The sequence below is a fragment of the Coloeus monedula genome (assembly GCF_965178545.1).
Source record: "Coloeus monedula genome assembly, chromosome: 28".
NCBI lineage: Eukaryota > Metazoa > Chordata > Aves > Passeriformes > Corvidae > Coloeus > Coloeus monedula.
Window position 1 is genome coordinate 1940659 of NC_138808.1, and position 25849 is coordinate 1966507.

The 25849-nt window shown below is 52.5% G+C and overlaps 1 protein-coding gene across 7 annotated transcripts; it reads right to left on the reverse strand.

Moving 5' to 3' along the window:
* Nucleotides 1–6757: 6757 nt before the first annotated feature.
* Nucleotides 6758–25406, reverse strand: ENTPD4 (ectonucleoside triphosphate diphosphohydrolase 4). 7 transcript variants are annotated; one of them, XM_082298176.1, is made up of 14 exons: nt 25354–25406; nt 24444–24557; nt 23529–23714; nt 22046–22120; nt 21138–21343; nt 19814–19964; nt 19620–19723; nt 18931–18990; nt 16178–16308; nt 14689–14855; nt 13724–14048; nt 9847–9932; nt 8705–8866; nt 6758–7959 (listed from the first exon to the last, which is right to left on the reverse strand). In XM_082298176.1, the coding sequence occupies exons 2-14, from the start codon at nt 24449–24451 to the stop codon at nt 7728–7730; spliced, it is 1893 nt and encodes a 630-aa protein (XP_082154302.1). In that variant the 5' UTR covers nt 24452–24557; nt 25354–25406; the 3' UTR covers nt 6758–7727. The 7 variants fall into 7 exon arrangements, with proteins under 7 accessions (XP_082154302.1, XP_082154300.1, XP_082154301.1 ...); XM_082298174.1 differs by having other exon boundaries at nt 16154–16308; XM_082298175.1 differs by having other exon boundaries at nt 16154–16308; nt 24444–24551; nt 25354–25377.
* Between the last annotated feature and the right edge of the window lie 443 nt (nt 25407–25849).

A 25849-nucleotide genomic window follows, 5' to 3' on the forward strand; every position in this document is an offset into this window, starting at 1 on the left:
TCCCAGGGAAGGAAGGTGGGAGTTATCCCGGCCCCCGGGGTCGCAGCGTTGTGTAAGGGCTCCGGGGTGATCCAATCCCTACAATTCCAGGGGGTTCTGGAGCAGCATCCTGGAATTCCCACCGCTGTCACCTCCCGGGGCTCCCCCGCCTTTAACCCTGCAGCTTTTCCAGCTTTTCCAGCTGCTGGAAATTCCTTAAACTCGCTCCTACAGCAAGGCAGGGGATTAAACCGAGCTCGCCCTGCAGTCACCCCACAATCCTCAGTGTCCCAAGGGCTAAGAGCAATTCCTCGTGGAAAAATAACAAATCCTGGGTTGGAGAATTCCCAGCTCTTCTCCCAAAAAACTGGGAGCTCTTCTCCCAGAAAAACAGGGCTGGATCAATCCCGCATCCTCCTGAGGCCACTAAACCTCGGTCACCCCCTCAGCCAGAGGGGGCTGTGGGTTTAGAGTCACCCCGTTCATCCAGGATTTTGATTTATCCCAAAAATCCTCTTTATTCCCATTTGCTTAAAGTGGGAAAATAACAGGAAACCAAGACTTCAGCTTGGCCATGAAGCTGAATCTCTGAAATCTCTGAAATTAACCCAGAATCTCTGAAATCTCCGACAAGAACCCGGAATTCGGTCTCCTGACCCAGTTTTGGGCAGCAGCACTTTCTGAAGCGTCAGCATTTCCCAAATTCCAAAACATTCCCTGGCATTTTCTCCCCAGCTTTGGCCCTGGGTGTTTAAATCCCTGCTCAGAGGGGTTTTCAAATAAATCAGCAAGAAGCCGATGGGCACGGGAAGAAAAGCATTCCCAAAAAAAGGTAACTCGGGAAGGAATATTCCCGTTTATCCGGTGTATTCCTATTTTAGAGGATTTTCCAGCAAGCCCTTCCCTGGCCCAGGGCTGCTGTCCATGGATTCCCCCCAGGATCCTCCTCCACAGCAATTCCAACTTCACCCCATTAATGAGGATTAAAAATTCCAGGCCTTAATGCCCAGCTCGGGACACAATTCCACCAGTGCCCCCCCATGAGAACATTCCTGTTGGGGACTTCTCCCTTTTCCCAGCTTTTCCATCGCTTCCCAAACAATTTATCCACACCAGGGAATTCCTGCTTCAGGGCCCAACTCCATCTTCTCAACCCCAAGCACTGGAAAAGCTGAGTTTGTTCCAATTCCAGCTGCTCTGGGAGCAGTTCCCGACGTTCTGGGGGCACCTTTCATTGGGAAGGGAAGTTGTGCTGGATTGGGCACCAGCATTAAAGGGAATAAATTGGATTTTGGGAAGGAATTTCTCCCTGTGAGGGTGGGGAGGGGCTGGGATGGAATTCCCAGAGGAGCTGGGGCTGCTCCTGGATCCCTGGAAGCGCCCAAGGTTGGAGCAGTCAGGGATTGGGATGGGATGAGCTCTGAGCCCCTTTCCCTGCACCAGGAATTCTCAGGGAACAGGACAAACGCTGGGAATTGGATCAGCAGAGCCACCTCCCCGTGGCTCGGGGCCGTCAGGGGGAAGAGGTGTCCCCGGAGGAGCTCCAGGGAACAATTCCAGGCGGGAATGGGGCCGGAGGCAGGGATGTGTCGGTGCTGCCAGCCCGGCCCAGCGCGGGTCGGGCGAGGATACGGCCGTGAAAAATTCCAGCTGATGGGATGAAACATCCAGCAGGAATCCAGCGCAGCTCCTCGAGGATCCGCGCTGGATTCGGGGAATTTGCTGCCCCCTTCATCCCGCAGCTGGTTAAGACCGAGGGAAAAACCCTCAGGGGGAACAAAGGGATTTGAAAAGGGGTCGGAATCACCAGGAAAAGGCACACAGGGAAAAAATTCTGCTCCAGTTGGATCTTGGAAAGAGGGGAGGCGCTTGCCAGGTCCCTGAGCCTGCTCCGTAGGAGTGGATCCCGCTTTTCAGCATCCCACATGGATTTTTTCACCCCAAATCCCTGCATGAGTCCCAATTCCAGCTGAATCCCTACCCTGCACCCCCATTCCAGCTCTCATCCCTTTCCAGGTGGTTTTTTCCTGCCCTCGGGACACTCCTTGGCTTGGAGCGAGGAGTCCCAGTCACGCTCCCTGCTCCCAAAAATGGGGCACGGGCCGCTGGCTGCTGTAATCTCCCTAATCTGCAGTTCCTTGGAAAAGGCTCATTGCCTCCCGATCCTCGTGTTTGCACCCCGGAGACTCCGTGGGGCGACTCGACCTCTCCAATTCCGGCTCCCTAAAAGCCGCTCCCTGCAGAGATTATCCCGGAGATACCCAAAAATCGGCAGGAATTTTAGTGACACGTGGCCGCCTCCACACCCGATGGATCCGGTGGGAATTCCTGCGATGGGTGATTGAAGAGATTCAAAATCGGATTTTTAATCCTCAGTAATGGGATGGAGCTGGAATTGCTGGGCAGGAGTATCCCAGAGGAGAATCCATGGACAGCAGAGTTTTCTGGAAAATCCTTTCCAACAGGAACCCACTGGATAAATGGGAATATTCCTTCCAAATATTCTCAACCCAAAGGCTGAGAAATCCCAGAGTTCTGGAGAAATAAATCAATGCTTCCTTCCCAAAAAGCAATTTACATGTTTAATCCCTCTGGGAATTTCTCCAGCTTGGAATCAGGGAATGGTTTGGGTGGGAAGGGAAATAAAATCATCTCATCCCAGCCCTGCCATGGGCAGGGACTCGTCCCCCTATCCCACGTTATTCCAATCTGGTTTTGGGCACTTCCAGGATCCAGGGGCAGCCCCCCATTATCCAAACCTCTGGAAAGGCTGTTCCAAGGTAGGGAAAATCCCAAATCCCAGAGAAATCCTCACAGCAGGAGCATTTCCCTGCAGGCCCAGGGGCTCAGAGATGGCTCCAGGCAACAGCACATTCCCAGAGAAAGCAAATCCTCCTTTATTTCCCTCCTGAACCTTTCAGGAATGGGATGGGGGGAGCCCGGTCAGTGCTGGAATCTCCCGGCTGGAGTGGGAGCTGCTGGAATTCCCAGAACAAGGAAAAACCCAGCACGAGGCACTCAATGAGCGCTTCCCATCCATGCCCAGCCTGGGAATCCTCAGGGATGAGCCGGGAGCGAAGGAATCGGGGGCTGAGAGGCGGCTTTCCCCCAGAAGCTCCTGACAAAATGCAGGAGGCCCAAAAGACCCAAGCCGAGCCCATTCCCAGATTCCTGATGGATTCCCGCTGTGCTGCTCCCCCGGGAGGTGAGGATGGAACAGGGAAAATGAAGTTTTTCCCGCAAAAACCACGGAGAGAGGGAATTCTGAGGAAGCAAAAAAGGGAGAAATCCAGTGGGAGGCAGGGACAGCGCTGCGGGATTCCCAGAGCACATCCCAGGGAAAATCTGGGAATGGGGGTGGCATTTGGCCTTTTCCTGCGGGATAAGAGGTCCCAGAGGATTCCCATCCCTTCCCACTAGGCAGCAAAAGTCCCTTCCTGGAGCGGGGCTCTGCCAGGGGTGGGAGCCAGGGATGGGATCCAGGGATGGGATCCAGGGGGAGATCCAGGGGTGGGATCCAGGGGGAGATCCAGGGGTGGGATCCAGGGGGGGATCCAGGGGGGGATCCAGGGGGGATCCAGGGATGGGATCCAGGGGGGGATCCAGGGGGGGATCCAGGGGGGATCCAGGGATGGGATCCAGGGATGGGATCCAGGGGGGGATCCAGGGATGGGATCCAGGGGGGGATCCAGGGGGGGATCCAGGGGGGGATCCAGGGGGGGATCCAGGGGGGATCCAGGGATGGGATCCAGGGGGGGATCCAGGGATGGGATCCAGGGGGGGATCCAGGGGGGGATCCAGGGGTGGGATCCAGAGGTGGGAGCCAGGGATGGGAGCTGGGGAGGATCCAGGGAAGGCACCCCGGGCCCCGCAGGAAGCCTCCACTCCCTCGGGATTGGTTTTGGGAAAGGCTCATCCAAGGAAAAGGGAGCAGAGGGAGGAACGGAGCGGGATCGGGCTCTGGAAGAGGGAGGAGGCTCCAGGACACCACAGCGGAGTCCCGAACTGCCGGGAAATCCCAAATCCCTCCGCAACCTTTAGGGAAAACTCGGCTGGGCTGTGCCGGGCAGGGAACGGGTCCGGACAGGGACGGGAACGGGAAAAGGGACCGGGAGAGGGATGGGGACAGGGATGGGAACAGGGATGGGAACGGGGATGGGAACGGGGATGGGGATGGGCAACAGGGATAGGGACGGGGATGGAATGGGGATGGGCACAGGGGGACAGGGACACGGGGAAGGGACAGAGAGAAGGGGCACGGGGACAGGGAAGGGACAAGGACATGGACACGGGGACAGGGACACGGGGAAGGGACACAGGGACAGGGACACGAGGAGCCCTCCAGGCTCATTGCGGCTCCCCGGGAGCTTCACGCGTTATTTGGTAGCAACAATGGCCCAAACAATGGGACCTTGGGAATAACAACGGGACCTTGGGAATAACAATGGGATTCGGGAGGGACAATGGGATTCGGGAGGGACAATGGCCCGAGAGCAGCACGGGGACGAGGTGCCCCCGCCCCAAAGGCCGCCGAGGCGCTGCTGTTGAGGGTCCCCTTCCCTCAGAGCTGCGGGGACACAAAACCCTTTTGTTCCCCACGGGCTTCCCAGAGGAGCTCCCTTTCCATCATTCCCGGCCCTCCGTGGGTCCCACACTCACTTCTCCCTTTTGGGGCCGTTTTTAGGGCGTTTTCCACACGGAAAATCACAACAACAAAAGGAAGAGGGACGGGTTTAAGGGGCCGTGAAGGGAAAAGTTTTGGGATCGTTCCAGGAAAAGCTTTGGGATCGTTCCCTGCCCCGTTGCCGGTCCAGTGCCCTCCCCTTCCCTGCCCTCCTGTCCCCAAAACACCTGGAGAAAGGAGGGGGAGGAGGAAAAGAAACTTTATAGTGCAGGGAACTCCAAACAGATCAACATTCCCAGCGTGGATTGGGAACCCGAGGAGCACCAGGCTGAATCCCAAAGGAATCCCGTGGGACGCAGGGAAAGGATTCCTTGGGGTTTTCTCCTTGATCTGGAGCTGCAAAAAGATCTGCGGGAATCATCTGGGATTCCTTTTCTCCTCAGGAGACGCCACCAAGTCCTTCCTCCTCCATCCTACAAATCCCAGGGTGGGGAAAAAGAAGGAGGAAAAATAAAACAAAAAAAACCCCACCAGAATCCCAATTTTTGGGTCTCTACAGGCGGAATTGAGAGGAGGGAAGAGCTGGATTCCCAAACCCTCCTCATGGCACAGCTCCAGCTCCCAAAGAACTTCAGATCCAGGGATTTGGGGTTGGCACCGGGCTGGGAAATCTGGGCCCCCCCTTGTGCTTGAAGCGGCATCGGGGTGGGAAAAGGGACACGGAGGTGCCACAAATCCCGGGAATGCCAGGTGGGAAGGGCTCGGAGCAGCCTGGGATGGTGGGAGCTGCCCCTGCCCGTGGAAATCCACGGATCCGGATGGGCTTTAGGGTCCCTTCCCACCCAAACCAGGCCGGAATTCCGTGACCCCCCCTCCGCCGAAAGGAAGTTTTATTTTAGGGCTGAACCATTCCCCTTCCAAAGGTTTTAAAGTGGTTTTTTACAATTTTTTATTTCGTTTTTTCCCCCGATTTTGTTCCATTTTTATGGGGTTTTTTGGGCCTTTTAAAATGGCTTTTTAGGGCCTTTTTTTCCCTTGCTGGATTCCAGACCCTGCCACTTCTGCCTGGGAATTTCCAAGTCCCACAGACCCTTCCCCACCATGGCTTTTTTTTTTTAATCTAAGCCTAAAATTGGAGGTTTGGGCAGCTCAGAGCAGGAAATTCAGGCTCTGGAAGCCCTGGCAGTGTCAGCTTTGGGATAATTCTTACCAGTTTGGGTCTGAACCCCATTGCCAGCCCTGGATTTCCTCATCCCTCACTCAAAAATATCCAAGGATTTTGGAATGAAATTGAAATTAAATCAGATTTTGATTGAAATTAAATCAGATTTCAATTGAAATTAAATCAGATATCAATTTAAACTAAGTCAGATTTTAATTTAAATTAAAACAGATTTAAAATGAAATTAAAACATTTTAATTTAAACTGAATCAGATTTTGATTGAAATTAAATCAGACTTCGATTGAAATTAAATCAGATTTTCATTGAGATTAGATCAGATTTTGATTGAAATTAGATCAGATTTAAATTTAAACGGAATCAGATTTTGATTGAAATTAAATCAGACTTCGATTGAAATTAAATCAGATTTTCACTGAGATTAGATCAGATTTTGATTGAAATTAGATCAGATTGAAATTTAAACTAAATCAGATTCCTATTTAAATTAAAACAGATTTAAAATGAAATTAAAACAGATTTTAATTTAAACGGAATCAGATTTAAATTTAAACTGAACCAGATTTTGATTTAAACTCTGCTCCAAACCATCCTTTTTAAAGGAAGACATTTGTGAGTTCTGAACATCCAGGGCAGGATTCTGCTCCAAAATTCCACCCCAAATCCAGGGAATTCTGACTCCAGCTGGGTGGGAGGAGCAGGAGTTCAGCACCCAAATTTAGGTGGAATCGAGCAGCTCCAGCCTCAATTCTCTGTGCAAAGGTAAAACCGCATCAAACCCAGGCAATGAAACAATGGAAATTTGAAACACCCTGAGTTTTGGATTAATGATGATTAAAAAACCCCAGAACCAACGTACCCAGCTCCCCAGCAATAAACCCACCCCGTCTCCCAGCATTTTCCTGCCTTTCCAGAAGAGCAGGAAGTTTCCCAGCTGCAGAAGCGATCCAAGAAAACACCCAGGGCCCCCAGGTTCGTACAAACCCCACTTTTAATCACGGACAAAGTTCCTTTCAAGTAAAACCGAGAGCTTTAAATAAAATATAAATTAATTTCCAGGGGCTCGGGCAGACCCCGGGCGCGCTCCCCTCCGGTTTCCCAGCTCCGTTCCCGGCGTCTCCGGGAGGTCTCTCCGTGGTCATGGAACAGAAATGAAGGATCCAGCTGGTGCCAGCGGGAGGGCAAAGCTTCCAAGGAAAAAGGAGGAGCTGGCACGAGGGGGCCGAAGTGATTGGAGAGGATTTTTATGGAAGCACAGCATTGGATGCGAGGGATTTTCCTTCTCCATCAGGGGAGCGATTCCAGAAGGGAAAAATCCCATCGAGTGTCCTAAAAGGGGTTTTCTCCCTGCTTTTGGAATTCCTGCTCTTTGAGATTCCAAACTGGGAGCAGGGATGGCAATGCTGGAATCTGGCAAATCCCAGCAGTCCTCGCTCATCCTGGGATTTCAGCCTCTCCCATAGCTGGGAATTCCCACTCATCCTCTCCTCTGCCCAGGCACCTTTTCCTTCTCCATCAGGGGAGTGATTCCAGAAGGGAAAATCCCATAAAGTGTCCTAAAAGGGTTTTTTTTTCCTACTTTTGGAACCTCTGGAATTCCCGTTGAGGCTCCAAACTGGGAGCAGGGATGGCAATGCTGGAATCTGGCAAATCCCAGCAGTCCTCGCTCATCCCGGGATTTGGGATCTTCTCAAAGCTGGGAATTCCCACTCATCCTCTCCTCTGCCCAGTCCCTGCACACCCCAAAGTGCAACATTCCCAACAAAGTCATTTTTGGCATTTTTCCCTCCCGACCCCCTTTTCCCGGATTTCTCTGCTCATCCCACGGATCCGAGGGGCAACAAAAGGAGGAACCCTGAGGCAAAAATGGCTTTTTGTTTTCTACGTGTGTGGGTGTGTGTGGATGAACCCCCCCCCAGCGCCCCTCCCATCATCCCAAAATCTCACAGGGGCCCCGGGATCTTCTGTGGGATCGGGATCTTCTCCGGGATCCAGAGGGCCGGGGAGGAGGCGCCGTGGGAGAGGCGGCGATGGATGCGGCGCAGGCGGAGCAGGTAGAGCAGGATGGAGAGCAGCACCACCAGGAAGCAGGCGGAGAACAGGTGGTGGTTGTACACGAAGGAGAAGCTCCTCCAGTGGGAGTGGCTCCCACGGAAATTCTCCTGCTGGATGTCCCTGGGAAAGAGCAGAGGGACAACGGGCACGGCTTGGGAGGCAAAATTCCCATTCCAGTGTGGCTCGGGGCGGGAATCAGAGCCCATTCTGGGGGAAGAGTGTCTAAAAATCAGAGTTTGAGGGATCACCACATTGCTCCCATCCCAAAATTCCCATCCCAAAGATTGCTCCCAGATTTTTGAGAGCCCTGGGAAAGAGCAGAGGGACAATGGGCACAGCTTGGGAGGCAAAATTCCCATTCCAGTGTGGCTCGGGGCGGGAATCAGAGCCCATTCTGGGGGAAGAGTGTCTAAAAATCAGAGTTTGAGGGATCACCACGTTGCTCCCATCCCAAAATTCCCATCCCAAAGATGTTTCCCAGATTTTTGAAAACCTTGGAAAGAGCAGAGGGACAATGGGCACAGCTTGGGAGGCAAAATTCCAATTCCAACGTGGTTCAGGGCGGGAATCAGAGCCCGTTTTGGGGGGAAGAGTGTAAAAAGCACAGTTTGAGGGATCACCACACTGTTCCCATGCCAAAATTCCCATCCCAAAGGTTCTTCCTGGGTTTTTGAGAGCCTTGGGAAAGAGCAGAGGGACAACGGGCAAATTTTTGAGGCAAAATTCCAGTTCCAGCGTGGCTCAGGGCAGGAATCAGAGCCCATTTTGGGGAACGGGCTCTAAAAAGCACAATTTGAGGGATCACCACCTCTTCCCATCCCAAAATTCCCATTCCAAAGGCTCTTCCCGGGTTTTGGAGGGGTACCTCAGGGGCAGGAAGCGGGTCCGGTACAGGATGGCCCCCAGGGTCCACTGCACCTCCTTGTCATAGACCTGCAGGGCCGTCTTGAGGCTCCCGTAGCTCTCGGGGAAGGAGAATCCCCGGTGGAAAACCTCGAACATCCAGGCGGACTTAAAGCACTGGAACCTGGGAACAGCGGGAACAGTGGGGTCAGAGGGGTCAGTGGGGGTCAGTGGGGGACAGAGGGGACAGAGGGGACAGAGGGGGACAGAGGGGGACAGAGGGGGACAGAGGGGGACAGAGGGGGTCAGAAGGGGTCAGTGGGGGACAGAGGGGTCAGAGGGGTCAGTGGGGGACAGAGGGGGACAGAGGGGTCAGTGGGGACAGAGGGGTCAGAGGGGTCAGAGGGGGACAGAGGGGGACAGAGGGGGACAGAGGGGTCAGTGAGGGACAGAGGGGTCAGTGGGGACAGAGGGGACAGAGGGGTCAGAGGGGACAGTGGGGTCAGTGAGGGTCAGTGAGGGACAGAGGGGTCAGTGAGGGACAGAGGGGTCAGTGGGGCCAGAGAGGGACAGAGGGGGACAGAGAGGGTCAGAGGGGTCAGTGGGGTCAGAGGGGGACAGAGGGGTCAGTGGGGTCAGAGGGGTCAGAGGGGGACAGAGGGGTCAGTGGGGGACAGAGGGGTCAGTGGGGTCAGAGGGGGACAGAGGGGTCAGAGGGGACAGTGGGGTCAGTGAGGGTCAGAGGGGTCAGAGGGGACAGTGGGGTCAGTGAGGGTCAGAGAGGGACAGAGGGGGTCAGTGAGGACAGAGGGGTCAGTGGGGTCAGTGAGGGTCAGTGGGGTCAGTGAGGGACAGAAGGGCCAGTGAGGGACCAGTGAGGAACACAGGGGTCGGTGGGGGACAGAGGGGGTCAGTGGGGTCAGTGGGGACAGAGGGGACAGAGGGGGACAGAGGGGGACAGAGGGGTCAGTGGGGTCAGTGGGGGACAGAGGGCTCAGTGGGCTCAGCCAGAACAGCAGGATCAGGCAGCAACAGCGGGATCAGCTCAGCTCAGCATTCCCATGACCACCAGGCACACCCAAACACAGAATTCCCAGGCTTTTCCCAGTTTTCCCCCCACTGCCCGGGATGCCCGGAGCGGGCCCGGGCCGGGCTCGGACTCACTTGAGGCGGTGCAGGTCCGCGTGCGAGGCGTAGAGCCCGCGCTCGAAGCGCTGCCGCAGCACCGACCACCTGGTGGCACAGTATTCCTGCGGGAAAACAGGGAAAAAGGGAAAACAGGGAAAACGGGAATCATCCCTGTACGAACGCAGAGTGCCGGGAATATTTCTCTGCCTGTTTTTAAGGGTTTTTAACCCCCTGAACAACGCTGGTTTAGCTTCAAACCTTGGAAAAAATTAGCAACAGTCAGAGAAGAACTGGAAAATGCAGTGGTGGGAATGAGGTGATGGACGACGATGAGAGATTGGCACAGGGTGGAAATTTAGAGGTTTTGGGCTTCTCTTTGTAGTAAAGAGATGAGAGTAAAAAAGATCCAAGTGGAGGATTGTTGTTGTTCTCTAAACCTTCTTCTCCTTCTTCTACCACTCCATGTTCTGCAGTAAAAGTGGTTTGGGATGATGGGATAGAGAATTCCGCAGTTCCTGCCCGTGTTACTGAATAATGGGTAGGAAAGTGAAAATAATGCACGTTTTTAGTAACTATTGGTTAAAATATCTTTAAAAGGCCGTGCAAATCTTGATAATTGGACTCATTCCTACTTTTCTTCCTTCCATGCTGTACCTGGGTCACGCTGGTGGCTCTGTTCCTCTGATAAGACTCAATAAAGAACTCTCTGGAAGCACTGAAACTCCAGGAAAAGTCTGGGTTTATCTTTGAAACTCCTTGCAAGGATTTCAGTAAATTCTCTCCCATCAGGAGGGATTTGATTTAGGGCACGGTTCGGTGTCGATCCCAGCACTCCTTCCGCCCGGAGAAGGGAAATCCCAGCGGATAAAACGCTCTGGAATTCCCGACGTGAAAAAACAACAGCAGCTCGCGCCGGCAGGAAGGCGGATCCCGAATTTTGGGGGAATGTTTCAAGCCGTGCGTGGAGTTTGGGGTGGAATTAATGTTCGGGAATGTTGTTGGGAGCGGGAAAGCGAAGCTCTGTTTTTTGGGAATTGGCTCACTGCTGTGTGTTGTAGCTTCACCTGCTTCCAAAAAAACGGAATTCTCCAGGAATAACACCGGGAAAAGGGCACAAAAGAAGAGGAAAAGGATCTTTTCCCAAGAATTTCCCAGTCTTTTCCCAAGGATTTCCCAGTCTTTTCCCACTAATTCAGACATTCCTAAAAAACAACAAGGATGCCGAATGGATTTTCCTGGTTCTGCTGTTTTATCATTGAAAATCCCTGTTTTCCAAGAAAGTCCAATCACGGAGCCATGGAATTGTTTGGGGTCCCAAGGGATTCAGGGATTCTCTGGTTCCAAGCACTTCCATGGGAAGGGATCAATTCCGCTATCCCAGGTGGCTCCAAATCCCATCCAGCCTGGCCTTGGGTGAGGAACGGGGAGTTCCGAGGAGGAAATCTGGGATTTCCTAAGGAAACTTGGGATTTCCTAAGGGAATTTGGGATTTCTTAAAAAAATTTGGGATTTCCTAAAAAATTTGGGATTCCTTAAAAAGTTTGGGATTTCCTATGGAAATCTGGGATTTCTTAAGGAAACTTGGGATTTCCGAAGAAATTTGGGATTTCTTAAGAAAATCTGGGATTTCCTATAAAAATTTGGGATTTCTTAAGAAAATCTGGGATTTCCTAAGGAAACTTGGGATTTCCGAAGAAATTTGGGATTTCCTATGGAAATTTGGGATTTCTTAAGGAAACTTGGAATTTCCTAAAAAATTTGGGATTTCTTAGGAAAATCTGGGCTTTCCTAAGGGAATTTGGGATTTCCTAAGAGAATTTGGGATTTCTTAAAAAAATTTGGGATTTCCTATGGAAATTTGGGATTTCCTATGGAAATCTGGGATTCCTTAAGGAAATCTTGGGATTTCCTAAGAAATTTGGGATTTCCCAAGGAAATCTTGGCTTTCCTAAAGGAACTTGGGATTTCCCAAGAAATTTGGGATTTCTTCAGAAAATCTGGGCTTTCCTAAGGCAATCTGGCATTCCCTAAGAAATTCAGGATTCCCTACAGAAATTCAGCATTTCCCGCGGGACTCCGGCGACCAAACCCCGGCGCGGAGACGTTCCAACCCCGCGGGGAGTTAAAACCCCGGAGAACAATCCCAAATCAATCCCAAATCAATCCCAAATCAATCCCAAATCAATCCCGGCTCAATCCCAAATCAATCCTGGCTCAATCCCAGCTCAATCCCAAATCAATCCTGGCTCAATCCCAGCTCAATCCCAAATCAAACCCGGATCAATCCCAAATCAATCCTGGATCAATCCCAAATCAATCCCAAATCAAACCCGGATCAATCCCAAATCAATCCCAAATCAATCCCAAATCAAACCCGGATCAATCCCAAATCAATCCTGGATCAATCCCAAATCAATCCCAAATCAATCCCAAATCAATCCCAAATCAATCCCAAATCAAACCCGGATCAATCCCAAATCAATCCTGGCTCAATCCCGGCTCAATCCCAAATCAAACCCGGATCAATCCCAAATCAATCCCAAATCAATCCCGGCTCAATCCCCAATCAATCCTGGCTCAATCCCAAATCAATCCCAAATCAAACCCGGATCAATCCCAAATCAATCCCAAATCAATCCTGGCTCAATCCCAGCTCAATCCCAAATCAATCCCGGCTCAATCCCAAATCAATCCTGGATCAATCCTGGCTCAATCCCAAATCAATCCTGGCTCAATCCCAAATCAATCCTGGCTCAATCCCAGCTCAATCCCAAATCAAACCCGGATCAATCCCAAATCAATCCCGGCTCAATCCCAAATCAATCCCAAATCAAACCCGGATCAATCCCAAATCAATCCCAGCTCAATCCTGGCTCAATCCCAGCTCAATCCCAAATCAATCCCGGATCAATCCCAAATCAATCCCGGATCAATCCCAAATCAATCCTGGCTCAATCCCAGCTCAATCCCAAATCAATCCCGGCTCAATCCCAAATCAATCCCAAATCAATCCCAAATCAAACCCGGATCAATCCCAAATCAATCCCAAATCAATCCTGGCTCAATCCCAGCTCAATCCCAAATCAAACCCGGATCAATCCCAAATCAATCCTGGCTCAATCCCGGCTCAATCCCAAATCAAACCCGGCTCAATCCCAAATCAATCCTGGCTCAATCCCAAATCAATCCCAAATCAAACCCGGATCAATCCCAAATCAATCCCAAATCAATCCTGGCTCAATCCCAGCTCAATCCCAAATCAAACCCGGATCAATCCCAAATCAATCCCAAATCAATCCCGGCTCAATCCCAAATCAAACCCGGATCAATCCCAAATCAATCCCAAATCAATCCCGGCTCAATCTCAAATCAATCCCAAATCAATCCTGGCTCAATCCCAAATCAATCCCAAATCAAACCCGGATCAATCCCAAATCAATCCCAAATCAATCCTGGCTCAATCCCAGCTCAATCCCAAATCAATCCCAGCTCAATCCCAAATCAATCCCAAATCAATCCCAAATCAATCCCGGCTCAATCCCAAATCAAACCCGGATCAATCCCAAATCAATCCCAAATCAATCCCGGCTCAATCTCAAATCAATCCCAAATCAATCCTGGCTCAATCCCAAATCAATCCCAAATCAAACCCGGATCAATCCCAAATCAATCCCAAATCAATCCTGGCTCAATCCCAGCTCAATCCCAAATCAATCCCAGCTCAATCCCAAATCAATCCCAAATCAATCCCAAATCAATCCCAAATCAATCCCGGCTCAATCCCAGCTCAATCCCAAATCAATCCCAGATCAATCCCAGATCAATCCCAAATCAATCCCAGCTCAATCCCAAATCAATCCCAAATCAATCCCAAATCAATCCCGGCTCAATCCCGGCTCTCCTCCCGCCCCACCTTGGCCGCCCTGGTGAACCTGGCGGCGCTGTAGTCGCCGCCCATGCGCAGCACGTCCTCGGTGCAGTAGTAGAACTCGGAGAATCCGTAGAATTCGCTGTCCTGGAAGCGCACGGGCGGCTGGAAAACGCCGTTCAGGGAGCTCCGGGTGCCGTTGGTTCGGTTGAGGAGCGGCCGGAGCAGCTCCCGGCACAGCTGGAAGTCGCCGGTGCCGCGCAGGTGCAGCGTGAGGCCGCGCTGCCGCAGCTCGTCCCGGGCATCCAGGGGGAGGCAGGGATCCAGGAATGGCGAATCCGGGCTCAGGCCGCTCTGCCTGCCCAGCAGCCTGCGGGGAATAGGGAAGAGAGGTTGGGAATAGCCAGGCTCGGCTGGAGAAGTTGGGGAGTTTTCCCTGGAATGGGGAGAAATTGGGGTTTGCTTCGTTCAGTGGATGGGTTGGATTGGTGAATGAATTCATTGCTGACGGGATGGAAATATCCAGGGGCAGCCACGGCTGCTCTGGGAATTCCAGCCCAGCCTCTCCCCACACTCCCAGCCAGGAATTCCTTCCATAAATCCAACCTCAATTCCAGTTTGAACCCATTACTCCTTGTCCTTCACTTCCTGAGGAGGAATCCCTCTTCCCTTCTCTTCTCTTCCCTTCTCTTCCTTTTCCCCTTCCCCTTCCCTTCCTCTTCCCTTCCCTTCCCATCCCACATGGAAGTGCTGTGAGCTCTCCACACAACATCCAGGATCATTCCCACCTTTCCCATCTTTCCAGAGCCACCTCCCACTGTCCCAGCTTATCCCAACCTGGCCTTGGGCACTTCCAGGGATCCAGGAGCAGCCGCAGCTGCTCTGGGAATTCCATCCCAGCCCCTCCCCACCCTCACAGGGAGGAACTCCTTCCATAAATCCAACCTCAATTCCAGTTGGACACTTCCAGGGATGGATCAGCCCCGAATTCCCAGGGGAATTCCCGGTACCTGTTGCTGAGCAGGGTGCTGGAGAACAGGCTGTCCTCGTATCTCTGCCGGGCCGCATTCCCACCGAATCCCAGGAATGTTGCCACGTACACCCGGTACACGTGCTCCGTCTGGTGGGCGTCGCACCCCAAATTAAACTCCGCCAGCAAATTCTTGGCCACTTCCTCCTGCAGCAAAATCAGGAATGAACGGGATGATCCCGACCCTGAAAGGAATTTTTTCCGATGTCCTGGACACCTCTAAATTCAGCCCTCGCTCATCTCCCGATCCACAGGATCGTGGAATTGTTCTGGTTGGAAAAGATCTTTAAGATCATCGATCCAACATCCTCAAGAGCCACATCCGTGGGTTTTTGGGTATTCCCAGGAATGGGGACTCTATGCTGCCCTGGGCAGCTTTTCCAACGTTTTCCATCCCTGGAGAGCCCAGGTTTTTGAGGAGTTTTCCTCTGGGATAATCATTTCCCATGGTAATTGTAAAATCCAAGATTATTTCGTAGGGAGAGCAAAACTGAGGAGTTTTCCTCGGGAATGACCATCTCCCAAATAATTTTGAAAAATCATTTCATACGGAGAGCAAAATCTTGGAATTCCAGATTCCCGGCCCTGCTGACACTCAAGGAGCTGCAAAGCCTGGGAATTGCTCCTGTGGAGCCTGGAATTTTCTTCTCCCATGGGAAAACGTGAGTTGTGGCTCCTGAATTCTCTGCTCCACTTCCCCCCCTTCCCAATCCCGATTCCCAGAACAGATTCCATGACCAAAATCCCTATTTTACACCCGTTTCTGCTCAGATAAAATCACCCCACAGCCAGGAATTTTCATCCCTATTCCCAGTTAATTTCTGACTGGATCTGAATATCCAGATTTTATTAATTCCAAATTAATTAAAACCCCGTAATTAGGAAAATATTCCACAGGATTTCAAAAATCCATTCCTGGAACAGAGCCAAACACGGGCATTTTCTGCTGTTCTTCCTTTAGGTGATTCCCAATTCATTTCATGGGATGTTCAGCTTAAAATATTCAGGAATTCCTCCAGAATTCCATGGAATTGGAGCGGATTATGTCCCATTTAAGACTCGGGACAAAGCAATTCCATGACATTCACACAACCGCTCATTCCACTGCTCCCAAAAACGGAAGGAAAAAGTCGTTTTTATGGAAGTTTTTTTCTAGGAACCACCAGGGATTTTGGGGGTTTTAAGCTCCGGGATGCAGAATTTGGAATTTAAGGGATTGAAAATTGTCTGGAAAAAAGACTAAAAAAATTCCGGATGAATGCAGGATCTGAGTGATGGGAATGATGGAAAACACAAAAGGAATTCTTAGCTGGCGGAGGCCTCGCGCTGCCATCGTCTCTCTCGCTTTGGGAATGGGATGGGATGGAGGATTCCGAAGGATGGGAAAGAAAGGAAAAGGCATTAAAATCATTCCCGAGGGAAGAGGGAATTGCACGGATAATGACCTGCTGCGGGGAGGCAACGCTTACACTTTGGGGGACTTCGTACGCGATCTGCGTGGAAACGCCGCCCATGTCCAGGATCCCCACGGTCCTCTTCCGGAAAATGGGATCCCGGCGCTCGCTTCCCGGGATCTGCACCTCCACCATGGCCTCGTCCTCTGGGGAACAGGGAAAATCGGTGGGAAATAGGGAGAAATCACCTGGAAACTCACTGGGATACAGGGAAAAATCAGTGGGAAAATCCCTGGGATACAGGCAGGGAGGGAAAATGGGATCCCGGCACTCGCTTCCCGGGATCTGCACCTCCACCGTGGCCTCATCCTCTGGGGAACAGGGAAAATCGGTGGGAAATAGGGAGAAATCACCTGGAAACTCACTGGGATACAGGGAAAAATCAGCAGGAAAATCCCTGGGATACAGGCAGGGAGGGAAAATGGGATCCTGGTGCTTGCTTCCCAGGATCATCCTCTGGGAAACAGGGAAAATCAATGGGATCCAGGGAGAAATCACTGGGATATGGGCAGGGAGGGAATAGGAGCTCCCCATGCTCATTTCCTGGGATGTGCACCCACACCATGGCCTTGTCCTCTGGGAAACAGGGAAAATCACTGGGATATAGGGAAAGATCAGTGGGAAAATCCCTGGGATACAGGCAGGGAGGGAAAATGGGATCCTGGTGCTTGCTTCCCAGGATTGTCCTCTGGGGAACAGGGAAAATCAATGGGATACAGGGAGAAATCACCGGGATATTTCCTGGAACTGCACCTCTACCATTGCCTCATCCTCTGGGGAACAGGGAAAATCGGTGGGAAATAGGGAGAAATCACCTGGAAAATCACTGGGATACAGGGAAAAATCAGTGGGAAAATTCCTGGGATACAGCCAGGGAGGGAAAATGGGATCCCGGCGCTCGCTTCCCGGGATCTGCACCTCCACCGTGGCCTCATCCTCTGGGGAACAGGGAAAATCACTGGGATACAGGGAGAAATCACCGGGATATTTCCTGGAACTGCACCTCTACCATGGTCTCGTCCTCTGGGGAACAGGGAAAATCGGTGGGATATAGGGAGAAATCACCTGGAAAATGACTGGGATACAGGGAAAATTAACTGGGACACAGGGAAAATTAACTGGGATTTGTTTCCCGGGATGTGCGCCTCCATCACGGCTGCGTCCTCTGGGGAACAGGGAAAATCACTGGGATATAGGGAAAGATCAGAGGGAAAATCCCTGGGATACAGGCAGGGAGGGAAAATGGGATCCTGGTGCTCGCTTCCCAGGATCATCCTCTGGGAAACAGGGAAAATCAATGGGATCCAGGGAGAAATCACCAGGATATTTCCTGGAACGGGCACCTCCAGCATGGCTTCATCCTCTGGGGAAATGCGGGAAAAATCAGTGGGAAATCCCCTGGGATACAGGCAGGGAGGGAAAGTGGGATCCCGGCGCTCACTTCCCGGGATCTGCACCTCCACCGTGGCCTCATCCTCTGGGGAACAGGGAGAATCAGTGGGAAATAGGGAGAAATCACCTGGAAAATCACTGGGATACAGGGAAAATTAACTGGGACACAGGGAAAATTAACTGGGATTTGTTTCCCGGGATGTGCGCCTCCATCACGGCTGCGTCCTCTGGGGAACAGGGAAAATCACTGGGATATAGGGAGAAATCACTGGGATATGGGCAGGGAGGGAATAGGAGCTCCCCATCCTCATTTCCTGGGATGTGCACCCACACCATGGCCTTGTCCTCTGGGAAACAGGGAAAATCACTGGGATATAGGGAAAGATCAGTGGGAAAATCCCTGGGATACAGGCAGGGAGGGAAAATGGGATCCTGGTGCTCGCTTCCCAGGATTGTCCTCTGGGGAACAGGGAAAATCAATGGGATACAGGGAGAAATCACCGGGATATTTCCTGGAACTGCACCTCTACCATTGCCTCATCCTCTGGGGAACAGGGAAAATCGGTGGGAAATAGGGAGAAATCACCTGGAAAATGACTGGGATACAGGGAAAAATCAGTGGGAAAATTCCTGGGATACAGGCAGGGAGGGAAAATGGGATCCCAGTGCTCACTTCCTGGGATCTGCACCTCCACCGTGGCCTCATCCTCTGGGGAACAGGGAAAATCGGTGGGAAATAGGGAGAAATCACCTGGAAAATCACTGGGATACAGGGAAAATTAACTGGGATTTGTTTCCCGGGATGTGCGCCTCCATCACGGCTGCATCCTCTGGGAAACAGGGAAAATCACCGGGATATAGGGAGAAATCAGCAGGAAAATCCCTGGGATACAGGCAGGGAGGGAAAATGGGATCCTCGTGCTCGCTTCCCAGGATCTGCCCCCACACCATGGCCACATCCTCTGGGGAACAGGGAGAAATCCCTGGGATATTGGGAAAAATCAGTGGGAAAATCCCTGGGATACAGGCAGGGAGGGAAAATGGGATCCCAGCGCTCACTTCCTGGGATCTGCACCTCCACCATGGCTTCATCCTCTGGGGAACAGGGAAAATCAGTGGGAAATAGGGAGAAATCACCTGGAAACAGGGAAAATTCACCAGGATCCCGGGAAAAATCCCTGGGATCCAGGCAGGAGGGGGCCAGAGGAGCTGCTGCTCGTGGTTAAAGGTGTGGGTGGGAGTGGGGCCAACATCTGGCTGGGAACACCTTCCCAACATCTGGAAATGCAATTCCCATGGCTGGAATTCCAACATCTGGCTGGAAAATCATCACCTGGACCGACCCCCGTGCCCCAGCTCCTCTCTCAGATCCTCACCATCGTCCGTGTGCTCAAATCTTCCAAGGACAAAGTTGATCCCAATCCACGCATAGACTCCTGCAGGTGCAAGAAAACCCATCTGGAATTTCAGGGATAGCAGGAACAGCTGGAATTTTGACTTCAAAGCAAATGGAAACGTTTGAATTCCTTTTTCCCCGTGTGAGTTCAGCTCTGCTGTTGCTCTTTTTTACTTTATTTTATAAAATCTTACAAGTTAAACATTCCTGAGGAATCAAGAATTCCTGAGGAATCAAGAATTCCTGACTGTTATCTCCACTCCCAGGTCAGAGCCATGATAAAATTCCTGATTAAATGAATTAAAGCCACTTCCACGTGTAAAATTCAGGGAAGAAATTCAGGGAATTCACTTTTAAAGGGATTTTAAGGCTCTGGTGATCTCTGCTTTCGAAATCACTTCAGCCTGCAAAGCTCCCTCCATCAGGAATGTGGTGCTTGATCCTTCCCTCTCCCTCCCCAAAGGCAGAGGAAACAAATTCCATTAAAATTTCAGGGATAATTAGCAAAGATCCGGCCAGTCAGGAGCTCACATCATCCCCACACTCCCGATCTCCTGAGGAATAAAGGCTCTCAAGCAAAGCACGATTTGAAAAAGCACCAAAACCACCCCAAAGCATCCCTTGGAATTCCTAAACATTCCCCAGACACCTTTTCCAAGCTCCACCTACCTTCCTGCTTCCCTGAAATCACCTCAGCGTGCGAATCCGAGAAGAGGAAATCGAAGTGCACGGGGATGTCCGTGAGCAGATCCTCCAGGATGGCCTTCTGCTGGCTGCAAAACCCCACGGGGAGGGTTACAAACCGCTGCTGGAAATCCCAAAAAACCCAAAAAAAACCTCCCCAAAAAAAGGCAGGGAATCACCTCTCCGGCAGGATCCTCATGCCAGCGGTGCACAGGATGTACAGAGGAGTCTCCTTGTGCTTGGAGCGGGGCACGTGCTCGGCGGCGAAGCTGAGCAGGGGCGAGATGTAATCGCTGACTTTGTCGGGAGAGCCGGCGAACTCCGAAATTCCTGGGAAAACAGAAATGCTGGGAAGCGAGGCAGCTCCGGCTGGAAAATCCCGGGAACGTTCCCTGGAAAATCCTGAGCAGCAGCAGGAAGGGGGATGAATAAGTCAAGTGGGAAATCAGCTGTAAAACCAGGGAAATAAGGGTGGAGGGGAGAGCTGGGGTTCCTTTAAACCATGAACTAAACTTAGATGTGATTAGGTTTATAATTAATAATAATTATTATTAGGTAATTATTAATAATAATTAGCTCAAATAATTTGACAGGAAGCCAATTATTCCTTCCTGAAATAAAGAGCAGAAAAATCCCCAAACCCCAAGAATTCCATGGCGGTTCCTATAAAAAAACTTCCATAAAAATGTCTTTTTCCTTTAAATGGTAACAGGAGCAGCAGCTGCCTTATCCATGGAAAAACCTCTCCCTCCTGCCCCATTCCAGACCTTAAACTCCACAAAAAATCCCTGCAAACCAATCCCAAAACACCCCAGAGCTGTTCCATGCTGGAAGTATCCCTTACCCAGACACTCTGAAGCCCAGGAAGCACAGACAGGAGAGGAAAACACAGAGAAATTCCATGGTTTTTCCCAGTTTTTCCCAGTACCTGGTTTGATTTTCATCACCACCTTCTCCTGTTGCTGTCCCTCATCTGTTGGACACCCAGGAGCTCATGGGGACACAGCTGCCTCATCCATGGAAAAACCTCTCCCTCCTGCCCCATTCCAGACCTTAAACTCCACAAAAAATCCCTGCAAACCAATTCCCAAAAAACCCCGGAGCTGTTCTGTGCTCACAAACTGGAAATATCCTTTATCCACACACTCCAAAGAGCAGGAGAGGAAAACACAGAGAAATTCCCACATGGAGCTGATTTTTCCCGGTGCCTGGTTTGATTTCCATCACCACCTTCTCCTGCTGCTGTCCCTCATCTGTTGGATGCCCAGGAGCTCGTGGGGACAGCTCCTGCCTTATCCATGGAAAAACCTCTCCCTCCTGCCCCATTCCAGACCTTAAACTCCACAAAAAAATCCCTGCAAACCAATCCCAAAACACCCCAGAGCTGTTCCACGCTCACGAGCTTCAAATCCCCCTAATCCAGACACTCTGGAGCGCAGGAAGCACAGACAGGAGAGGAAAACACACAAAAATCCCATGGTTTTTCCCAGTTTTTCCCAATACCTGGTTTGATTTTCATCACCACGGGTCTCCTGTTGCTGTCCCTCATCTGCTGGATGTCCAGGAGCTCGTGGGGGTTCCCGTTGTGCCGGGGCCAGCAGTACACAAAGATCCTGGAGCCGCTGCTGCCGCAATCCACCACGATCCCGTAGTTCAGGTTGGGGTTCTTGGTGTCCGTGGCTTCCGTGTCCGTCACCCTGGCCAGGTACCTGGGGGAAACAAAAAAAAAAAAAAAAAAATGGGAATTGCTCCAGGGAATTCCAGGCATGGGGTGTTTCGGTCCAAATCCGACTGGAAATGGGATGTTTTCCAGCATTTCAGGGGATTTCGGAATGAGGTGGGTGGGAAGGGAGCTTAAAGCCCATCCAGGGCCACCCCCAGGGACACCTCCCACTGTCCCAGGGGGCTCCAGCCTGGCCTTGGGCACTTCCAGGGATCCAGGAACAGCCACAGCTCCTCTGGGAATTCCATCCCAGCCCCTCCCCGCCCTCCCAGCCAGGAATTCCTTCCATAAATCCAACCTCATCTCCTCTCTTCCAGTTCAAACCCTTCACTCCTTGTCCTTCCTGATGAGGAATCCCTCTCCACTTCCCAGATTTTCCCTTCCCTTCCCACATGGAAGTGCTGTGAGCTTTCCACACAACATCCAGGATCATTCCCACCTTTCCAGAGCCACCTCCCACTGTCCCAGGGGGCTCCAGCCTGGCCTTGGGCACTTCCAGGGATCCAGGAGCAGCCACAGCTGCTCTGGGAATTCCATCCCAGTATCCCACCTATCCCTGCCCTCTGGCAGTGGGAAGCCATTCCCTGTGTCCTGTCCCCACTGAACAGAAAATTCCAAGGGAAATGCCACCCTCCAGGACTGAATTCCCACAGAAATGCCGGAAGCAATTCCCAAAATGATTTATTACGGAGAATTTTTGCCGCTGGAGCTGCTACGGAGACATAAAATACGAACACAGGAATTGCTGATAAAGGAGAGATTCCTAAAAAAAGCAGGAAGGGGTTTCTTTCAGGAAAGATAAAGATTGATGGGAAGAGCCTCTTCTCCTCTATCCCCAACACAGCCCGTGAGTGCTTCCCTTTTTCCCCATTGCCCTCTTTTCCATGGAATTCTTTCCCCATTCCCTCTTTCCCATGGAATTCCCTCCTCCTCTCACCTGTGGGAGCTCCTGTCCCGGGCTGCTGTAGATAAGGAGCAGGGAGTTCCCTCTTTCCCATGGAATTCTTTCCCTATTTCCCTCTTTCCCACAAAATTCTTTCCCTATTTCCCTCTTTCCTATGGAATACTTTCCCCATTCCCTCTTTCCCCATTTCCCTCTTTCCCCATTTCCCTCTATTCCACGGAATTCTCTCCCCATTTCCCCCTTTCCCACGGAATTTCCCCGGAATTCCCCCCTTCCCCTCACCTCTGGGAGCTCCTGTCGCGGGCGGCCCGGCCGTACTTGACAGGAGCAGGGAGACCTGTGAGCATTTCCCTCTCTCCCAGAGCTCCATTTCCCTCTTTCCCATTTAATTCTTTCCCCATTTCCCCCTTTCCCATTTAATTCTTTCCCCACTTCCCCCTTTCCCACGGAATTTCCCTGGAATTGCCCCTCCCCTCACCTGTGGGAGCTCCTGTCCCGGGCTGCTGTGGATCAGGAGCAGGGACCCATCAGTGTTCCCCCTTTTCCTCCAGAGCTCCACTTCCCTCTTTCCCAAGGAATTCTTTCCCCATTTCCCTCTATTCCACGGAATTCTTTCCCCCTTTCTCCCAGAGCTCCACTTCCCTCTTTTTCATTGAATTCTTTCTCCATTCCCTCTTTCCCCACTTCCCCATTTCCCATGGAATTCTTTCCCCATTCCCTCTTTCCCATGGAATTCCCTCCTCCTCTCACCTGTGGGAGCTCCTGTCCCGGGCTGCTGCAGATGAGGAGCAGGGAGTTCCCTCTTTCCCATGGAATTCTTTCCCTATTTCCCTCTTTCCTACGGAATTCTTTCCCCATTCCCTCTTTCCCCATTTCCCTCTATTCCATGGAATTCTTTCCCCCTTTCTTCCAGAGCTCCACTTCCCTCTTTCCCATGGAATACTTTCCCCATTCCCCTCTTTCCCAAGGAATTCTTTCCCCACTTCCCTCTTTCCCCATTTCCCTCTTTCCCACAGAATTCTCTCCCCATTTCCCCCTTTCCCATTTAATTCTCTCCCCATTTCCCCCTTTCCCACGGAATTTCCCCGGAATTCCCCCCTTCCCCTCACCTCTGGGAGCTCCTGTCCCGGCCGTACTTGACAGGAGCAGGGAGACCTGTGAGCATTTCCCTCTCTCCCAGAGCTCCATTTCCCTCTTTCCCACGGAATTCTCTCCCCATTTCCCCCTTTCCCACGGAATTTCCCCGGAATTCCCCCCTTCCCCTCACCTCTGGGAGCTCCTGTCGCGGGCGGCCCGGCCGTACTTGCTGCGGATGAGGAGCAGGGAGCAGAGCAGCAGCGCCGCGGCCCCCAGGAGCAGCAGCTGCCTCAGGGGGGTGCCCAGGATGCGGGGGCAGCCCACGGGGGACAGGCTGAAGTGCCACGAGGCTGGCAGCAGGCAGGAGATGCTGATCCTGCAATCCAGAGGGGGATAAAGGACCGCACGGAGCGATGGATTCGGGTCAGAACAATTCCCCGGGAGGGTGGGAAGGAGCTGGGATGGAATTCCCAGAGCTGCCCCGTTGCTGGGAGTGGTCTGGGTTGAGGAGGGTGGGAGGATCCCACAGGGGTTGGGGCTGGAGCTCCTTTTTTAATCCTGGCTTTATTTCAAACTCGTGGCAAAATTAGAGGCAGAAAGGAGGGAAAAGCCTGGTTTGGGATTCAGGGAATGGGAATTTGGGGATGATACTGGAGAAGGTCTGGGGAGAGCTCAGGGCAGTCTCCCAGGGCCTAAAGGGGCTGCAGGAGAGCTGGAGAGGGGCCTGGGACAGGGGATGGAGGGACAGGACACAGGGAATGGCTTCCCACTGCCAGAGGGCAGGGCTGGATGGGATATTGGGAAGGAATTCCTGGCTGGGAGGGTGGGGAGGGGCTGGGATGGAACTCCCAGAGCAGCTGGGGCTGCCCCTGGATCCCTGGCAGTGCCCAAGGCCAGGCCGGAGCCCCCTGGGATGGTGGGAGGTGTCCCTGGGCATGGAATGGGATGATCCCTAAGGCCCCTTCCCACCCAACCCACTGCAGGATTCTGTTCTGGGTTGAGCGGACTCAGGACACCATTCCCACGCTGGAACTCCTGATCAGGTTCCCTGCCCTTCACTCCAAAGCCAGCCCAGTTAATCCCACAGCCCCTTTGGGGTCCTCACCTGCCCATTTTGGGATCGGGGCAGCACAAGGAGCAGCTGCTGCTGGAGCCTCAGCCGGTGGCCTCGGACGGCCCGGGAACATCCAACCTTCCCAAAGCCATCCCTCCTCTGCTCCTGAGGGAAAACCACACCGAGCTGCTCCCTGCCCAGCACTGGGAAGACTCCTGAGGGCAGAGCCCGGGATGGGATCCCTCCCCTTCCCTCAGCGCTGCTGCGGCTGCACCGGGACGCGGGTCCAGTGCTGGGCATTCCGGGATGAGGAATAAAGGGATCGTCTGTGGGACCAAGCAGGGCCACAAGGATGAGGAAAGTATTGAATGGGATGGAATTCCCAGAGGAGCTGGGGCTGCCCCTGGATCCCTGGAAGTGCCCAAGGCCAGGCTGGGATAAGCTGGGACAGCGGGAGGTGCCCCTGCCCATGGCAGGGCTGGCACTGGATGGGCTTTGAGGTTCCCGGGATTCTGTGACCCCGCACAGCCAGTCCCGACAAGGAGCTGACCCCCGACACGATAAAACATCCGGAATATTCCAAAAGAAAAGCGGGAACGCCAGCACACGGACACAGCCCGGGGCTGCCTCTCCCTCCCGCCCCCGCCGCATCCTGAGGGAAGCTCCCGCCCGCGCTGCCACGAAGGCAAAGCGCGACTGCTCCGGCAGCGCCGCCGCCGCCCGGGGACGGGGATGAGGGAACGGGATGGAGACAGGGACGGGAAAAGGACGCGGAGAGGAACGCGCTGCTCCAGGCCCCCCGCCCGTCCCCACGGCCGCCAGCATCCCGCAGCGCCCGGCTCGGCTCCCCCCAATGCCCGCGGCCCTGCGGGGGCCGGGGTGTGTCCCGGGATCCCAATCCCATTTCCAATCCCATTCCCGATCCCGGGGTCCCCCCCCCGCCCTCTCCCCCTCGCTTCACCTCCCGGGCGGCCCCATGGCAACCGGCCCCGCGCCACTTCCGGGTGCGCTGCCGGACGTGACGCAGTGCGCGTTGACGTCACGGCGGACGCGGGAAGGGATTCCCCGGGGGCGTGGCTTTGGGAGGGGGCGTGGTCAGATGGGCGTGGCCGCGCGAAGTGGGCGTGGCCACGGGTCCAGGTGCGCTGGGGTAAAACCAGCCAAAAATCGCTACAAAGCCGGCGTTTAACCGCAGAAATAGGGAGCTATGGCTAGAAACGTGCCAACAGTTTGAAATATATAAACTTTATTGTTATAAATGTGCCAACAGTTTGGAATAAATTCGGTTTATAGCTATAAACGGGTCAATATTTTGAAATATATAAAGTTTATAGTTATCAATATGCCAATAGTTTGGAATAAACTCAGTTTATAGCTATAAACGGGTCAATATTTTGAAATATATAAAGTTTATAGTTATCAATATGCCAATAGTTTGGAATAAATTCAATTTATAG